At 36.3% G+C, this 16,464-nt stretch overlaps 1 protein-coding gene across 2 annotated transcripts in view; it reads left to right on the forward strand.

Annotated features, from left to right (window-relative positions):
• Positions 1–524: 524 nt before the first annotated feature.
• The window catches only part of Txk (TXK tyrosine kinase), a 42,301-nt gene continuing 26,361 nt past the window's right edge, over positions 525–16,464 (forward strand). Inside the window, exons 1-7 of one of the 2 annotated variants that reach the window (XM_026386383.2) lie at positions 525–595; positions 1,609–1,711; positions 2,393–2,598; positions 4,343–4,408; positions 9,247–9,301; positions 14,105–14,184; positions 15,016–15,143. In XM_026386383.2, the coding sequence (XP_026242168.1) occupies positions 525–595; positions 1,609–1,711; positions 2,393–2,598; positions 4,343–4,408; positions 9,247–9,301; positions 14,105–14,184; positions 15,016–15,143 (709 nt within the window). The remainder of the gene's footprint in view (positions 596–1,608; positions 1,712–2,392; positions 2,599–4,342; positions 4,409–9,246; positions 9,302–14,104; positions 14,185–15,015; positions 15,144–16,464) is intronic. The other variant, XM_026386394.2, reaches the window with a different exon arrangement.

The following is a 16,464-nucleotide window of genomic DNA, read 5'->3' on the forward strand; positions in this document are numbered from 1 at the left end:
AAGATTAAGCTGCGCCATAAAAGTCTAAGCATGACCCAGATTTATTGGCTAGTTTCTTTCTTCTAAAGTTTCAGTTTATATATAGACTTAATTCACTGAAAATTTAAGAGTTTGTTTCTATTTTTTAAATTCTTAAAGAAATATGACGTACCTAATTCAGAATCCCTGCTAAGAGATTTCCAAGGAGAACACTGTCTTTGGACTCCTACTCTTCTGTGCATTTGTTAGCTAATGTGAGTCCTGACAAAGGTAAAAAGAATATACTTGGTCATTTATCATATGCAGACTGAGGAAATGCGTAAGCCGGACCAGGAAAGAGGAGCCTGAGAAGGGAAACCACATCGGCCAGTGTGTTAGTAACTTATTTTTTTGCTTTCGTGACAGTTTTTGTCCTTCACTAGTGAAGGAGGGCACCTTCAAGATGGTCATATGCTTGATAAGTCCCTAGGGACTTCCTCTTTTGGGATAACACCCCCAGCTTCATCTATCCAATGCCATGGATTTGTGACTCCCTAACAGTGAGAATGATCTGCTTTTCAGATAATACCTTCCAGTCCATTTTCTGTTGCTGCTGTTGCTGCTCAGTACAGAAGCGGTAAGTGTGTTCCGAAAGCAAATTCTTGGAAATGAGTTCTTTCATGGTTTCCTTATTATCTACTGGGTCTCTGTGTCTCTTTGTATCTGCTGCTCTCTCCACCTGGGAACCCTTCTCCTATTTTGCCTGACCATTTGAAAGGTGTAGGTCAAATGTCAGGTGGTCTGTGATCTTTCTCCATCCCTTCTAGATAGTCACTCCTTCCCTCATATGCCCACAGCTGTGCCACTTGGTTCTCTACCTGACGTTTATTTCATATCTATTACTTTTATGTCTGTGTTCCACTCTTTACTTTCTCTCCTTTAAAGAGACTTGTCTTAGTTACCTGAGAATCTCCCTCAAACTATTGGTGTATCTTATACTTTGGTGTCCAGTAGATGTGTAAAATATTAAACCCAAGGTACCATGTTAATTGTAACAGTTGACATTTAAGAAGAATGTCCCCATGTCAGTCTCTATGCTAAGAGGTTTGCATTTATTCATTCACATAACTTTCAAATTTTCTTTTTACAATTCTCACTTTACAGATGAGGCAGTTGAGGCTTAGAGAGGTTACACTGCCTAGCCAAGGCCACACTATGAAATGTTGGAGTTGGGACTGAAACTCATGTTGTGAATCAGGACCCCATGTGTGTTTATAACATTAGATGCCATCAAATGAGGTAATGCACATAAGACGATAAATGTTGGCCCTGATGCAGTAAGATTTTCATTATCGTGATTGTGATTTTATGTCCCTAATATGCACCAGACTCTGAACAGGTCTGTGACATGTTCTCTCAGTTTTATTTCATCACCACTCTACATACTCTTAGCATCTCTAGCTCTCAGAGAAGGAAACTCCACTTCTGAGAACTGGCAATGGGCCTGAGGAGAGAGAGCTAAGAAACCTTCTAAATAAAAAAGCAGATGGCTAGATATCTGGATCTCTCTACTACGGTTATGTTAATCTAGTGGATGTATGGATACTCATACTTATAGCTATTTGTAACACGATTGCTTTTCAATACCAGACAAGTGAGAACACAAATAAGCCTGAGCAGAGATGAAGAACTTCCAGAAAACTACACTCAGCGTCACAGATGGTGGCTCAGCGAACCGTCAAGTAAGAAGCATGTGAGTATCAGGTCCAAGGTAGTCTGCACCCAGCGATTCCTGCTTGTCACCAGGGCCAGAACCTACCATTAGCTTGGCCTGTAACAAGTGCTCAATGCATAGCGAGTGAATGTTCTAGAAGCAAGCGAAAGAAAGAAAGAAAGAAAAAAAAAAAGGACAGTTAAAACAGCCTACTCTGCTGTATTTAAAGATAGAACTTGAAACTGAACAGTGAATGGGGAAAGAGAAATGCATTTTGGTTCCTGCCATTTTGAGGCAAGGAGAAAATTTCAGCTCAGTGTTGGGAGAAGAAGTGTTCCCAGGAAGTGAGGTGAACTCAATACAAGCTTATAGCACAGGAAAGGGGGTGGCCACTTGTCTTCTTTCACAAGAATCCTTAAAACAAAGTGAAACTACTTAGGAGTCAATCATCTCTTAAGAATTGTAACATGCCAAACCCAGTGTGATGTTGTTAAGAGAAGTTGTGATCTCAGAAATCACAAAATGATGTGTGTCGCTGGCTCCAAAAGCTGTTTTATTAGTCAGTCTTCCACCCTGATTTCTGTCTTGGTGTATACCTGGGTGGGAGACATGAAGTAGCAGGTAGATGCGCTGTATCCACACTGCTTTTTAGTACAGATTGCTAAAAAAGTAATTAACCAGAAAAAAAAAAAAAGAGTGACATTACTCCTGTGTTTACAGTCCAATAGGAGCTGTGGGCAACCTTCAAAACGCAAGCCATTGCCTCCCCTTCCACCCTCTGAGCTTGCTGAAGAGAAGATCCAGGTCAAGGCGCTGTATGATTTCCTGCCCCGAGAACCCTGTAATTTAGCACTAAAGAGAGCAGAAGAATACCTGATTTTGGAGAAGTATGATCCTCACTGGTGGAAGGCGAGAGACCGTTTAGGGTAAGGCTCATGGCTGAGTCCTTATCAAATTTCTCCTCCATTAGGCTCTGAAAACTTTAGAACATAAAGAAGACTCTATATGGTGGCTCATTTTCTCCTTTATAACCTCCCTTTGCATGGAATAGGATTCATGCCCTACCTCCATCTATAAGACCGAGCATTAGACCACGGTGACTTCAGGCAGGCAGGGAGGCTCAGAACCAGATACACCTGGCTTCACACCCTCATGCTGCCATTTACTGCTGTGGGTCCTTGGCAAGTTACTAGCCCACCCCGAGTTTATTTGTGAAATGGGAACAGTGATTCCTATCATACAGGTTCTTATTCTGATTTGTACTTTCTTCAGTTGGGAATTTTTCTTTTGTTCTAATTAAGCTCTAAGGTAAGAACAGAAATAGTATCTTATTCACTTTTATATTTCTATGGTGACTAGTTTTGGAGGCAAACATACTAGTAGTTGTTGAATGAGACTGGAAAGAAAAAAGATCCTTCATGCAAATAGATCTCGTCATGTTAGATGCAATAGATTACTAATGCCTGACTATAATCTTGGGTTCAGAAGAATTCTGAGGGATTTCTTGGTTCTCTGGGAGAGAAAGCTGGCATTGATTTCTGGTATTTGACAAGATTAAGAGAGTGTAAGTATATAAGTATTATGAGCATTTCAATTTACATGCCTTAATTCTGAATTATATTTCCTGATGTTGACTGTCTTAGTTCTGAGTTTAAGCTCATCATATGATGACTTTTTCAGTGGAAAAAGAGGCATTAGTAGGTTCAAAATTGTGTCATTAATCACCTCTGTAGGTAGACTATCGACATGCCTCAGATTAAAAAAAAACCCAAAACACTGTATTAATATTTGATTTCATAGTTAGATGAATTTAGTTTTTAAAATAATGCCGGAATTCTGTTTTGCTACATCCTCCAAACACAGTATCTTTCCCCAAAGCAGATATCATTAACCATTTAGTGAGCAGCCTTCCAGATCATGTTCAATGAGCTTATACACATAGATTGAAATATATGGGATCGTTTGTAGGTTTAATTGACCTACATCTTACCACGCTCCATGCTTTGCCCTGCAACTTGCTTCTACTTCTCAATAACATGTCTTGAAGATCATTTTGCAATTTTAAATGCTGATGAAGACACAGGAGAAGAGCCCTCTCTCCCCAGCCCCCACCCTTTTGGTAGATGTGTAAATTGGTATATCCTATTTTGAAGGCATTTTGCTGTGTTTTCTGAAAGAAGCACATATTTAGTGACTTAGCAATTCCTTGCTTGGGGTCCAGCCTAGAGAAATATTCTTGTGTACAAGAAGGCATGTTCAAAGATTACTGCTTTCAATAGGGGAGCAGCTGAACTAGAATGTCCACACTATAGAATACGTGGCAGCAATTAAAAAGAATAAAGCCAGCATCTTTGTAATTCGTGTTTTTTTTTAACCTAGTCACTATGACTTCAAATTATCATTTAAGTGCCTTTTTTTCCCTTTTTGAAACTATTTTGAGGTTACAAAACCTCCTAAACTATTCATCTTATAAATTAAGATTTTTGTATTTCTTCTACAGGGATTTTTGATGAGTTGGGAATGCAAAAAATGTTTTATTCTTTTTTTGAGAATTTAATCAGTAAACACATTTGATTTTCTCTTGCATCCTTGGGAGTTTAAAGAACTTTTGTCCTGACAATGTCACAAGTGTGCTTAACATTTTGATTTTTGCTGCATCTTTTGTTGCAGGAACGAGGGCTTAATCCCAAGCAACTATGTGACTGAAAACAGACTCACCAATTTGGAATTATATGAGTAAGTGTCTTCCAAAGTTTGCTATGTGGTAAACCTATGAAAATCAGGGACATTCTGGCAGTTTCAAAGTCTAGACACTTATTTTGTTCTGTGAAAAGAAAAGAAAGTAACACATTTGACAGTTTTAGCAATAGAGAGATCATTGGTCCTTATCATGATTGATTTAGAAACTTCTTTTTCTTAAACTTCATTTTGTTTTGTTTTGTATGGCCAGGTTTCTTTTTTAACAGGGACAGAATGAGGCCATCTCGCACTTAAACAAAACAAAAAAACCACCTATATATCCTTAGTGGAAAGTTTCCTTTAAATAATGTCATTCAATTTTTCAATGAGTGGTAAATTGTATCTACTATGCAAATAATTCCTATATTTTGGCTCACGTTTTGAGGTATATTAGACATTGCTGAAGATAAGAACTAGGCTAGTGCTATCATTTGGGAGAAACTTAGGCATGTTCAAAAAAGGTTCTGCTCAAAAGATATTTTTAATACAATTATAGATTTGAAACAAGGAGATCTTCACAACCACTTTTTATAGAGCCTCATTTTTCAGGTGAGAAAATAAGGCTGAAAGATTAATTTACAGGTAGAAAGTGGCAGAGCTGGGACTAGCCCTGTTTTTTAAAATAAATTTAGATTTTCAGTTTGAGCATTCGCTTCCTCCTTCCTCAGGTACTTATTTTGCAATTAGCAAATGTTTCCAGAAGGTGGCAGTAGATGATAGGAGTTGCCACACTAAGGGCCTTTTTGAGAACCACACATCAAAGAAATGAGAGAAACTTGCTTGGCCTTGCTACTAATTGAAACACACCTGAAAGTCAGATTCAGTATTTTCTTCCCTAAAGTAAATCCAGTTCCAAAAGCTTTGGCGAATAATGTAGGTTTTATTGGAGAGTAGAAGGAGATGACCACAGGACAACTCTACCAGGCTTCTCCATTGACTCTCTGTTCTCTCCCACAAACCACTGTCCTCTGTCTTCTCTCTACCTTCAGCCCATCTGCCGTGTCCACTCTGTTAACTTGAGCTTTGTAGTCCTGACCCAAGACTCTAGTCCCCAGTAAAAGCCAAGCCCTTAGGTGGCTGAACTCACACCTTTCTTAGAAAACAGCTTCACAACTATCTATAGTTATTCAGGCATGCCTCACACAGGTCTAATAGCCCCCTGGGTGGAGGGTGACCAACAGAAGCAGGACTCTTTGAAGGCCATGTTACAGGAGATTTTGGATGAAAATCAGCTACAAAAAATAAGAAAAATAAGATTATTTTTCACCCCAATTTGGATTTTCTGGAAGATTAAAGGAGTCATCTGTGTCAGTGCCTACTTTACCCAGTACTGTTACTTTCTTTTTGTTGTTGTTGTTGTTAATTAAGTTGCTCATGGCCACCACTGTTTAGAACAGGCTTGGGCTCTGGCTGCAACACTCACTTACACTGTAGATTTCACATCATTTGAATTAAACAACTCTGGGGTTACCATTGCCATTTCATTTTGGGGGGCTTAAATTTATTTTTTGATGTTTGAAAAATCATCCTTATCAATCATTCTAATTCTGGGAAGACTTTTAACTTTATTGATTTAAAAAACCAAATTTGTTAAAATATAGTCATAATAGGTATCATTATTAATCACAAAGTTGATTGATCACTTACATGTGTGCCAGCCATTTTTTCTAATTATGGACAAGAATTGCTGCCCCAGGTTGAAGTACTGAAATACGAGCTTAGGGATGGAGGAAACTGGCTCCAAAACCTGGCATCACCACTGGTTAGTTTTTTGATTCTAAGCAAAGTTGCCAAATGTCTCTGGCTGTTCTGAACCTCTGATGATCTCATAAGCGGGGCAATTATATCTTTTATGGTATCTAGTAATTGGTCATTACATTCTAGGGATTATTATTCTTTCCATAAATAGGAAAGACACTTAAATTTTGGTCCACCTTGCTTAGTATTGCAAATATACAGCCTTACCTTTGTTACATTGGCCCCCCCAATCACTTTATCTGTAAATTCTGTGTTTATTGTACATTTAAGATGGATCAGATGTGAGTGGTTCTCAGCCCTGGAGATATAACATGGAACACACAGAACCTTCCCTGCCTTCATGGAACTTACAGTTTCATGGAGACATTAAACAACACTAAATTCAAAAACAAATATATAATTCTAAATTGTAGTATTATGAAGGAAGACTGTAAGACATTGTGGGAGAAAACAACAGGGAAGAGGATATATAAAGTGGATGGGGATGTTGAGTTGGGAAGACCTTTCTAAGGAAAGGTATTTATAAATTTAAATAAATAAGAACAGTTTCCTTTATTCACCCTCCACATACTAAATGTTCTTAAACAATCAGTTCTATTTATAAGCTCAGTTAATTAAATTTCCTGAAACATGTAATTAGCATTAATAAACTGAATACATTCAATTATCTTTTTAAATACTTCACATATTTGACAGGGCAAATTCACAATTGTAATGAGCCCCATGTAAGTCTTTGAATGATTCTACAAATCTAATAAATTAAACTTGTAAATATGAGAAATCAAGTTCTCCTAACTGTATGAATATCTGTTAAGTATTAATCAAATTCTCTTCAACTTCAAATAACAAGTTTTAAATTGATTATGCATTTGAAATCAGAGACAAAAAATGAATACATTGGATTCTCTTAAAATGGTAGACAATTTAAATACCAAAACATGGATTATCCTGAACTTCTTATAGGAGTTTATCTCCACATCTCTACACTGAGTCCTTGATCTTCCCAGGGTTATAAAACAGCTCCCTAAGGGAAACTGATGTACCTTCTCAGCTTTGGTGGGATTTCCAAGTCAGAAACTGAGGAGCCCAATACTGTTATTTATTGATTAGAAATCTAAGATTGGGCACGAAACTCAAGGCCTGTATATATATACAAAAGTTTTGACTCAAATGTAGCTGGACTTGCTAATTTTTTTTTTTGATCAACAGAAGCCCTGCCCCAACTCCTGTGTTCATATTATTTTGTACCTGTTATAAACACTGCTTTAAAAGTATAAGTTATGGACTTTCCTATTTTTTAAAAAAGACTTTTCTGACTTTTAGATAAAATTTTGAAATACTATCCTCCCAACCTCCCTTAAATTACCTTCACTGAATCCTTTTACTACTTAACAGAATTGGGCTTTATTTTCTAGGACCCTGAATTTGTGATATATTCCTATGTGGCTCTTGGGTAACTACTTTGAAGTCATTCTAATGATAGCCACATATGTATAAATTTTTAATTTATGTTTAAACAAAATTGGCAATTTACTTATGCTATTTATCACTGATAAATGAATACCAGTAATATAATTAGCACCAACACAAAAGCAGCATGAGCTCAATGTTTTTAAAAAGCATTATTTTAAAAAATATATAATTCATGTTAACTTTTTCCTTCTTGAATATCATCCTGCAGTCACGGCTTTTCACAGATTCAATTTACTTGAGTGAGTTATAATCATTATTTTCCTTTTAACATCCAAATTTCACAACCTAACCAGTGGGGGCTCCTTATGCTAATTCCCCGTGTCTTCATTAGTTTGAAGGATTTTTTTTTCTTCCTACAACAAGAACTCTGACTCATCTTGAAATTCCTGAGTTGAATATTAATATTGACTAAAAAGTTCAGAATGCTGCACAGTGTGACACTGAGTAACTTTTCTTCCAACACTCGTGGTCAGTGGTCAGATGACAGTGGTCAGAGCCCTCTGTCATCTCGCATTGTCTGTGGTTGATCTTCCTAAAGTTCACTTTCAGTTTGATGACATCAGTATTTTAGATAACTGACCCTTCTGACTGGATGGCAGCTGTGAAGAGAAGTCCACAAGTTGAGATGAGGAGTTGGTTAGTCACCATCTGGCCGGCCGTTGGTGACTCAGTACAAAGTTAAATACACACCTCCTTTCTTCTACTATCCACAAAATTTCTGGTAATATTAGGTTAAATTCCAAATTCTTTGTAAAAATGTTGTTTTTTTTAACGAAGACTTTTCAATTTTTAAAAATCTCCCTGTTCTACCACTTTTCTCTGCTTTCTGAATAACATTTGCTTACTATCTAGGTATGGTCATATCAAACTATATGTTTACTTTATAATATGACTTAATCATGTTTACTGTGTGTTCAGATATTCTGGTCACTTAATGACGTGCTTAATGCAGAGGAAACAGGACAATTGAAGGCAGAAAGGGGCTTGGTGAGTCTGGGGAGGAAAGAGCCCCAACATGACAAAGCTTTGTGAGCGAGGGCAGAGTGGGGAAGAGATGTGGCAGGAGAGGGCTCCGGGGCAAGGGTCCCATGTTGGCCGTTCCATGAGCTCTGTTAACTGCCCTCTCTGCTCAGAGGGAATGGACTTGAGAGAATCAGATACATTAGGATGAATTTTAATTTTGGAAAGGGAAATAACACTTATGAAAGAACTCAAATAAGAAGTTCCTGAGACTTTTAGTTTGTCTGCTAAAGCTCAGCATTTGTTGAAGATGATGACTTCTTACCCACCAGCCTTTCATGGCATTTTACAAGATCTTGAGTCCATCAAAATTACATACAGGTGCTAAGCATGTATGTCAGAAAGTTTGAATGAGCTATGCTAGAATAACCAGACAATCAGGCCTGAAATTAGTAAAATTGTATTAAACCTGGTCAGTTGTCCTGTAATACTTACTGTATCATAATTTATCTGAATTTTAAAAGCCAGAACTTTCTAAAATTAATTCTGGACCAAGGTCTTTAAAATGAAGGAAATAGAGGTCAGATTTTTTTTTGGAAAAAATTTAATAAAAAATCTAAACATTATTTGTGTTGCTTTTATAGGTGGTACCATAGGAACATTACCAGAAATCAGGCAGAACGTCTATTGAAACAGGAGGTAATTATCATTGTAGTGATGAATAAATCTGAATATTTTCAAAATGTCTGAGAGAAGCGTATTATGAAGACTTTAACCAACTAACAAGGTGTCTTGCTTTTTGTTCTTTCTAATTCTGAAGTCTTATTACGACTTCATCCCCAATACGTGTTTCTTGGTAAGTTGGTAAGTCAAATATATTTATGTCACATCATGTTTTCCATTAACTTTCTTCATAATTTCAGAAATCTATTTCTCCTGAAATGATTTCAACTCCAATGTACTGAGACTCCTCATTCATTCTAACATGCTTTCTGCCTGTAGAATTTGTATTTGAGTTGCTCATATAACCTCTGCTGCAAAAGCAATTAAATATACTCTCTAACCTCACAAACTTACACTCATTAAAAACACAAACAGAAAAATACATGATGTAGTAGTTTCTTCATTCTTTGGAAACAAGGGGAGAGTAGGGTAGACAAAATATCAAATTCAGATCAGAACTACTCATTTAGGTCAAACCAAAACAAAACTGCATATAGTTAAATTTCCAATAGTCGGTAAATATTAACTGTGGGGAAACATAGAGTCAAAACTAGAAACTAGATAAGAGGTATTGTATCATGAAGCACTGCTGTTGGATGTTGAGGAAATCTTGAAATGTGACTGAGAAAGAATCAGTTCTGTAACTAAAACTCAATACCTGTAATGGTTCAGGAGCAGGATCGACTCACTTTGTTGCAGAGGGACAGACAGGATGAGGGTCAGAGACCCAGCCTCAGGCAATATTGGGGTAGAGCTTTGTTTGCTAAGAGGAAATTGAAATAAATATGGTGTTTCCCTGGCATGGTCCCATAGACAGGCTTTTGTAAAATGATGTTAGTAAATTCAAAGAGAATGTCCATTTCTGATTTTCCTAGACTGAAGTGCCCTCTGTGGGAATTGTATCAGCTTGAATACCTATCAGAAATGAAGAGTGTCTGGTTTCCCATAACCTCTCCAGCCAGTGGTTTATAGGAAACATCTGGATCTTTGCTTTTGACACCTCATCTCAGTGTGGATTTGATTTGCACTTCTCTTATTCTGGGGATTTTAAATATCATTCATATATTAAATTTTTTATGTTTGTATTCTCTCTTCTGTAAACTGTTCATATCCTTTGCATTGTTTTCTATTTTTTATCCTTTTCTAAGAATTTGCAGGACCTATGTATCTATATTAAGGAAATTAATCTTTGTGGTGTGACAATATTTACTCCAGTTTTTTAATTGTTCTATGGTTTTCTGGCATAAATAATATTTGAATTATGTATGTTTGAATTTGTCAGGAAAATTTTTGTAAGAATTGAGAGTTTGTGTCAGAATTATCTTCCCTACTCTAAGGTTACACACACACACACACACACACACACACACACACAGAAAACAACAACAACAATAACAACAACAAACTCTTATGTTTCTTGATACTTAATGGTTTTTTTTGTGTATTTATATCTCCAATCTATTCCTATTTAATTTTTTTTTTAATCTTTTTTTTTTAATTTTTTTTAAAATATTTATTTATTAGTTATTGGTGGACACAACATCTTTGTTTGTATGTGGTGCATGGAGGATCGAACCCGGGCCGCACGCATGCCAGGCGAGCGCGCTACCGCTTGAGCCACATCCCCAGCCCCTATTTAATTTTTTTTGAAAAGAGTTTTTCTCATGTAGCTTGTACATTTATCTTTTGTGTTGCTATCATACATGAATATATCTTGCTTTTATTTATGAAAGATTTTGAGTTCTGTGAAATAATTTTGTATCCAATAATGCTGGTGAGTTTTCATAATTTTGGTAGTTTTTCACTGGATTGTCTTAGGTTTCAGATACATGATCTTACCAGCAACAAATAGTGATGATTTCAATTACTCTTTTATAATATTAATACAATACTTCTAATTTTTGCTCCTCATTGAATTTCATTGCCTAGTGTTACCAGAATAGTATAAATACCAGTGTTGTTAGTGGGCATGATTTTTTTCTCCTGATATTATTTGGAATGATATCCACATAAAGCATAATAAAAGACTTGAGACTAGAGTAAAAAAAGAATGCTATTGTGTAAGGAAGTACAAATATCTTCCTGTTGTACTGAGAATTTTTAAAAGTTGTACTAGAAGTTGGAGTTTGTCAAATGCCTTTTCAACATCTCTGGAGATGTCTGTGATTTTTTTTCCTCCCTCAGATCTGTTAATATGACAAATTTTATTAATGAGATTTCCAACACTGAATTTCTCTGACATTCCTGTAGGCAAACCCTCTTGGTCATGGTGTATTATTCTTTTGTGCTACTGGATTTGATTTGTTAACATTTTATTTAGACTTTTTGTGTTAAGTGATGTAAGTTGACATAAGCTGGTCAGTACTTTTGTTTGTGCACAGTTGGGTTGTTGGTATTGATATTAAGCTCAACCTGTACATAAATTTAGAAGTTTTTGTTCTTTTCATATGTTCAGGATTAGTTTAATCTCTGTACTTTTTTTTAAGGTTTAATACATCAAAATGTGTAACTATGGTGCTTTTAAATTTAGCTCTTTAAAAACATCCATTTTTTTATTCATAGTTTCATTAAAACTTTCAGTTCTTCTGGACTAAATTTTAAGACAGTTATGTTTTATTAATTAATTATCCATTTCATTCAAGTTTTCAAATTTATTGTATAGAGTCTAGTAAATTTTTATTTTTTTCTGGATTTTTGCATATTTGTACCCATGACTTTTTTGGGGACGGAGTCCCTTTGATTGAACTCAGGAACACTTGACCACTGAGCCACATCCCCAGCTCTATTTCGTATTTTATTTAGAAACAGGGTCTCACTGAGTTGCTTAGTGCCTTGCTTTTGCTGAGGCTGGTTGGACTCGAGATTATCCTGCCTCACCCTCCTGAGCCACTGGGATTACAGGTGTGTGCCACCATACCTGGTTTATGACTTATTTTTTATAAACTTTTGCCATTAGTTATTGATTAGGTGAATTAGCTGTTTATTTATTGTTTTCCCTGAGCAACCAGACTTTGAACTTAATTGTTAGTTGTACTTTTTAAAAATAATTTATTATCTATCATAATTATAATTTATATTTTATCTACTTTTTAAAAATAATTTATTATCTTTGATCTTTTTAACTTATTTCTTCTATTGTACTTGGATTTTATAACTAACTTATTGAGTTGGCTATGCTTATTTTTACTTCTTTTACTTATTGGTATAAATAATAACACTGGATTTATTTCTGAGTACTGTTAGAGCTGCATAGCAAAAGATGATGTTTCCTTATTATCTTCTGGATATTTTCATTTTTTATTTAATTTCCTTGAGTTATATAAAAGAGAATTAAAGAGGGCTGGGGATATAGCTCAGTTGGTAGAGTGCTGGGTTCAATCCCTATCACCACAAAGAGAGAGAGAGAGAGAGAGAATTAAAAATCTATAGGAGGTAGGAGCATTTTATTTGGGGTTTTGTTGGGAATTTCTAGTGTTAATGCTTTGTGATCAGGAAATACTGTTTGTGTTCTTTCAACTTTGATTCTTTGTAAGAGGAGACTACTGCAACTTTATTATCTGCATATTACATATACTGACATGTATATATATTATTGTATATGCAATCTAAACTGTACACGCACCTTTGCTTTTTATATCTTTGTCTTTTACATCTTTGCCCTTTGATATATAACACAACTCTTGAACATTGTAGGAATTCAATGAAAGATAGATTTTAAAATTTCAAATGACTATAGGAGATTCTTTTATTTAAAACACTTGGACCAGGGAATCAGGCTTATGCCTGGTAGGAGGAGGAAAAGATTCTGGCGATGGATTATAGGCACCTGGAGGGGACCTTGCTCTTTGGGTCACACAGTTTGCAAGCACAGGTTAAGGGGCACAGCACTTCCTAAGGGTAAACTGTCATGGGTTTGACATGATTCCAAAAGTTTTCCCACTTGAAAACAAACATATCCAGGGAGACTGAAACTTTTCATAATAGGAAACAAAGAAATCAAAAGAATCTAATATTCAAAATTATTTTAAAGCAATTTTCAACCTTATCAGAGTCTCTAGAAGAATATCCATAGGAATGAATATATATATAATTTTTCTTTTTTGTAGTGCTAGGGATTAAACCTAGGGCCTTGTGCATGCAAGGCAAGCACTCTACCAACTAAGATATATTCCCCAGCCCCCAGGGACCTGCTTTTTAACTTATTATCACACTTGTTGAAATGTTCTCCTGCCATTTCTCTTTTCATTTCTTCCCACCCCTACAGCAACTTCTTTCTCCCCTCAGACTCTCCCAAATCCATTATTTCTCATAAACTATGATCTCTCCATCCATTCTCTGTCTTTCCAAAAATACTTTTACCTGCTTCCTTCATCCTATCCACTACCTTATTTCTCTTCTTCCAAAGTACAGGCCTGTCAGTCTCAGAGTTCATCTTATCAATCAGCTATTTTTATCTGTTGTCCCAATTAATACAATAAAATAACTAATAAGTGGGGTACAAGATTCTTAGATACAGAACTTTCTTTTTATAAAAATCAGAATGTTTTTAAATACTCTTGCATTATAAATTCATGTCCAAATTATACCACTTTTAGAAATGTGACTTCTAAACCTATAGGGGATATAAAACATTGGGTGTACTTTCAGTCTCATTCTTTATAGTACGAATATAGTTAGTGACTTATAGTAAGTTGGTATAGCTTTGGTTTTCATCACCAAGACATAATGTTGTCTTTCTGAGCAGGAATAGACTTATGTAATGAATAAATTGTTTTTCAGGCTAAAGAAGGTGCATTTATTGTCAGAGATTCAAGACATTTGGGGTCTTACACCATTTCCGTGTTTATAAGAGCTAGAAGGTAAGCAGCTGTGACTTTGGTTAATATATAAGCCCTAGGACAATCTGTTTTTATGGTGACACCATCATGTACAGAATAGAGGTGAGAGCTTAGTTTAGGGAGAGGATTGCTGGCCTGAAAGTCAGGACTAGCCAGTCCACATTGTATCCTAACAAACACGCTATGTGTGATATTATATTAGCTCTGTGACCTCTTTTGTCTTCCTTTTCTCAACCATCAAATAAAGGGGTTAGATAAGGTTAGGTGTAGAAGATACTATTGCTGCATTCCTCCTGTCTCTTGGTCTACTCTGGGATTGACCTGCAGGGAGGTTTTTTCTCTTAGAAAACTTCCCATGGTCTTCCTGCCTGAGAATGTTCTCTGGTTGTGGAAGAAAATAGGACCCATTGATTAGGCTGGAAATACCTGCAGTTACATCAGGAGCAGCGCTCCATCAATGAGGAATGGGAGCTGGTGGATAAACACCTGTCTGTTTGGGTTTTTTTTTGTGCTTCTGTGGGGCAGTTCTGAGGTATGTTCTCCAGTCTGTCATAGATTCCTAGAAGGATTGAAGTTGCTCAAAATATTCTGTATTCCATGATGAGCTCCACTTTTTTGGACATTGAACTTTTCACCTAAATAGTATTGGCTGAAGTTATGTTTGAATCTGAGGCCTCAATAAGACCATTGAGGAATTTTCCGAGGATGGTCAGGCACATGTTAAACTGATCAATCTTCTCTTCAGTGTATGGTGTTGATGGCATGAGAATTTGAGTTCTGCTGCTTAATGAATTGTCTTAGTTCTAAAGTGACCTTTTGATTGTTTACTAATTCACATTTTATCTGCTATAGAAGTACAGAGGCTACAATAAAACATTATCAGATTAAAAGGAATGATTCCGGACAGTGGTATGTGGCTGAAAGACACCTTTTTCCTTCAGTGCCTGAGTTGATCTGGTATCACCAGCACAATGCCGCTGGTAAGTGAGGGACATGGGGCTGGGAGGGCTGGGGAGCCAGGCTCTGGACAGCAATGCATGGTGGGTATCAGACACTCAACAGGAATAAGTCTCCCTCTACAAAGAGCTTAGGAACTTGGAAAACCCTGTTTTCTGGGCCACTGTCCTCTTCATTGATGTGCCTTTGTTTTTCTAGTGTGAAGGGGCAAGAAGTGAGTCTATTTCTCAAACTTCTACCATGTTAGAAAAATGATGGGTGGCTGAGAACAAAAGGTCTTTTGGTCATTATGCATTTGTTCTGGAAAGTTATGTAGGGGAAAATGTAATAAGGTTTCAAATGCCCTAAATGATCATGCCTCCTTCTCTTTACTCTCTTCTCCTAGGTTTGCTCTCTACTTTAGACAATTGTAACAGAAAACTCTCTTTAAATCTCTCTCTGTTCTTTCTAGTTTGGAGAAAAGAGAAAGTTAAACAAAATCCAGCCTTTTATAGGTTCACTTTGGCCTAAATATACTGAAGAAATATTTAACCTCCTTTCCCGGCTATTGTTTGCCACATTGTCATTTGTGCAAACCTATCATCTGCAGAAAGATAATAGGATTCCAGAAAGTTCCACCACAATGGCAACCACATCTCTGGCCTTCAGCCCCTACTCATTGTGGGCTGGATCACTATGAGTCCACGGGGGCATCTTCTGACGTCAGCATTACAGCATTTGGAACCCACTGTGACTTTTCATATTATTTTGACTTTTTGTCATGCAGTGCTGTTTTGATTTCACTCATGAAAAGTGGTGTTGACCAAAATAATCCTTTCTGGAAAGAGACCACTTTTCCATTAAACTGGCCCTAAATATTAGGAATAAACCCAAAGAAATTTGTATCCATTTATAGGATGAGCCCACATGGATATTCTAGATGGTCACAGGGAGTGTGATTTGAGAGGGGGAGGTCTGGGAGGCCACAGGTGTGGCTGGAGATACAAACCCCCTGAATCAGGAGACAGGCTCTGAGTTTCTTCTGCTCATTCCTCCTTCTCCTTCCTTCAAAGAAAATAATTTTAAAAACTGATGTTAAGAAAAATAATGAAGTAGATTAGAATGTACTAACATTAAAAATGTGGGTAAGTTAAAAAAAATTTCCAAGCAATATATTCAGATCATAGTGCCATTTTTTTTCCTGGTAAAAAGAAGCATATATATGATTTACAAACAAGAGTATAACAGACTATAAATTGTTAATGTTTATCTGTGGAAACTGAGACTGGAAGTAAAGGACACTTTTATTTTCTGCTTTATAGATGGCTTTAGAGTTTTTAAAATTACAATGCATGTATATCATTC

Source organism: Urocitellus parryii, chromosome 10, assembly GCF_045843805.1.
Source record: "Urocitellus parryii isolate mUroPar1 chromosome 10, mUroPar1.hap1, whole genome shotgun sequence".
Taxonomy (NCBI): Eukaryota; Metazoa; Chordata; class Mammalia; order Rodentia; family Sciuridae; genus Urocitellus; species Urocitellus parryii.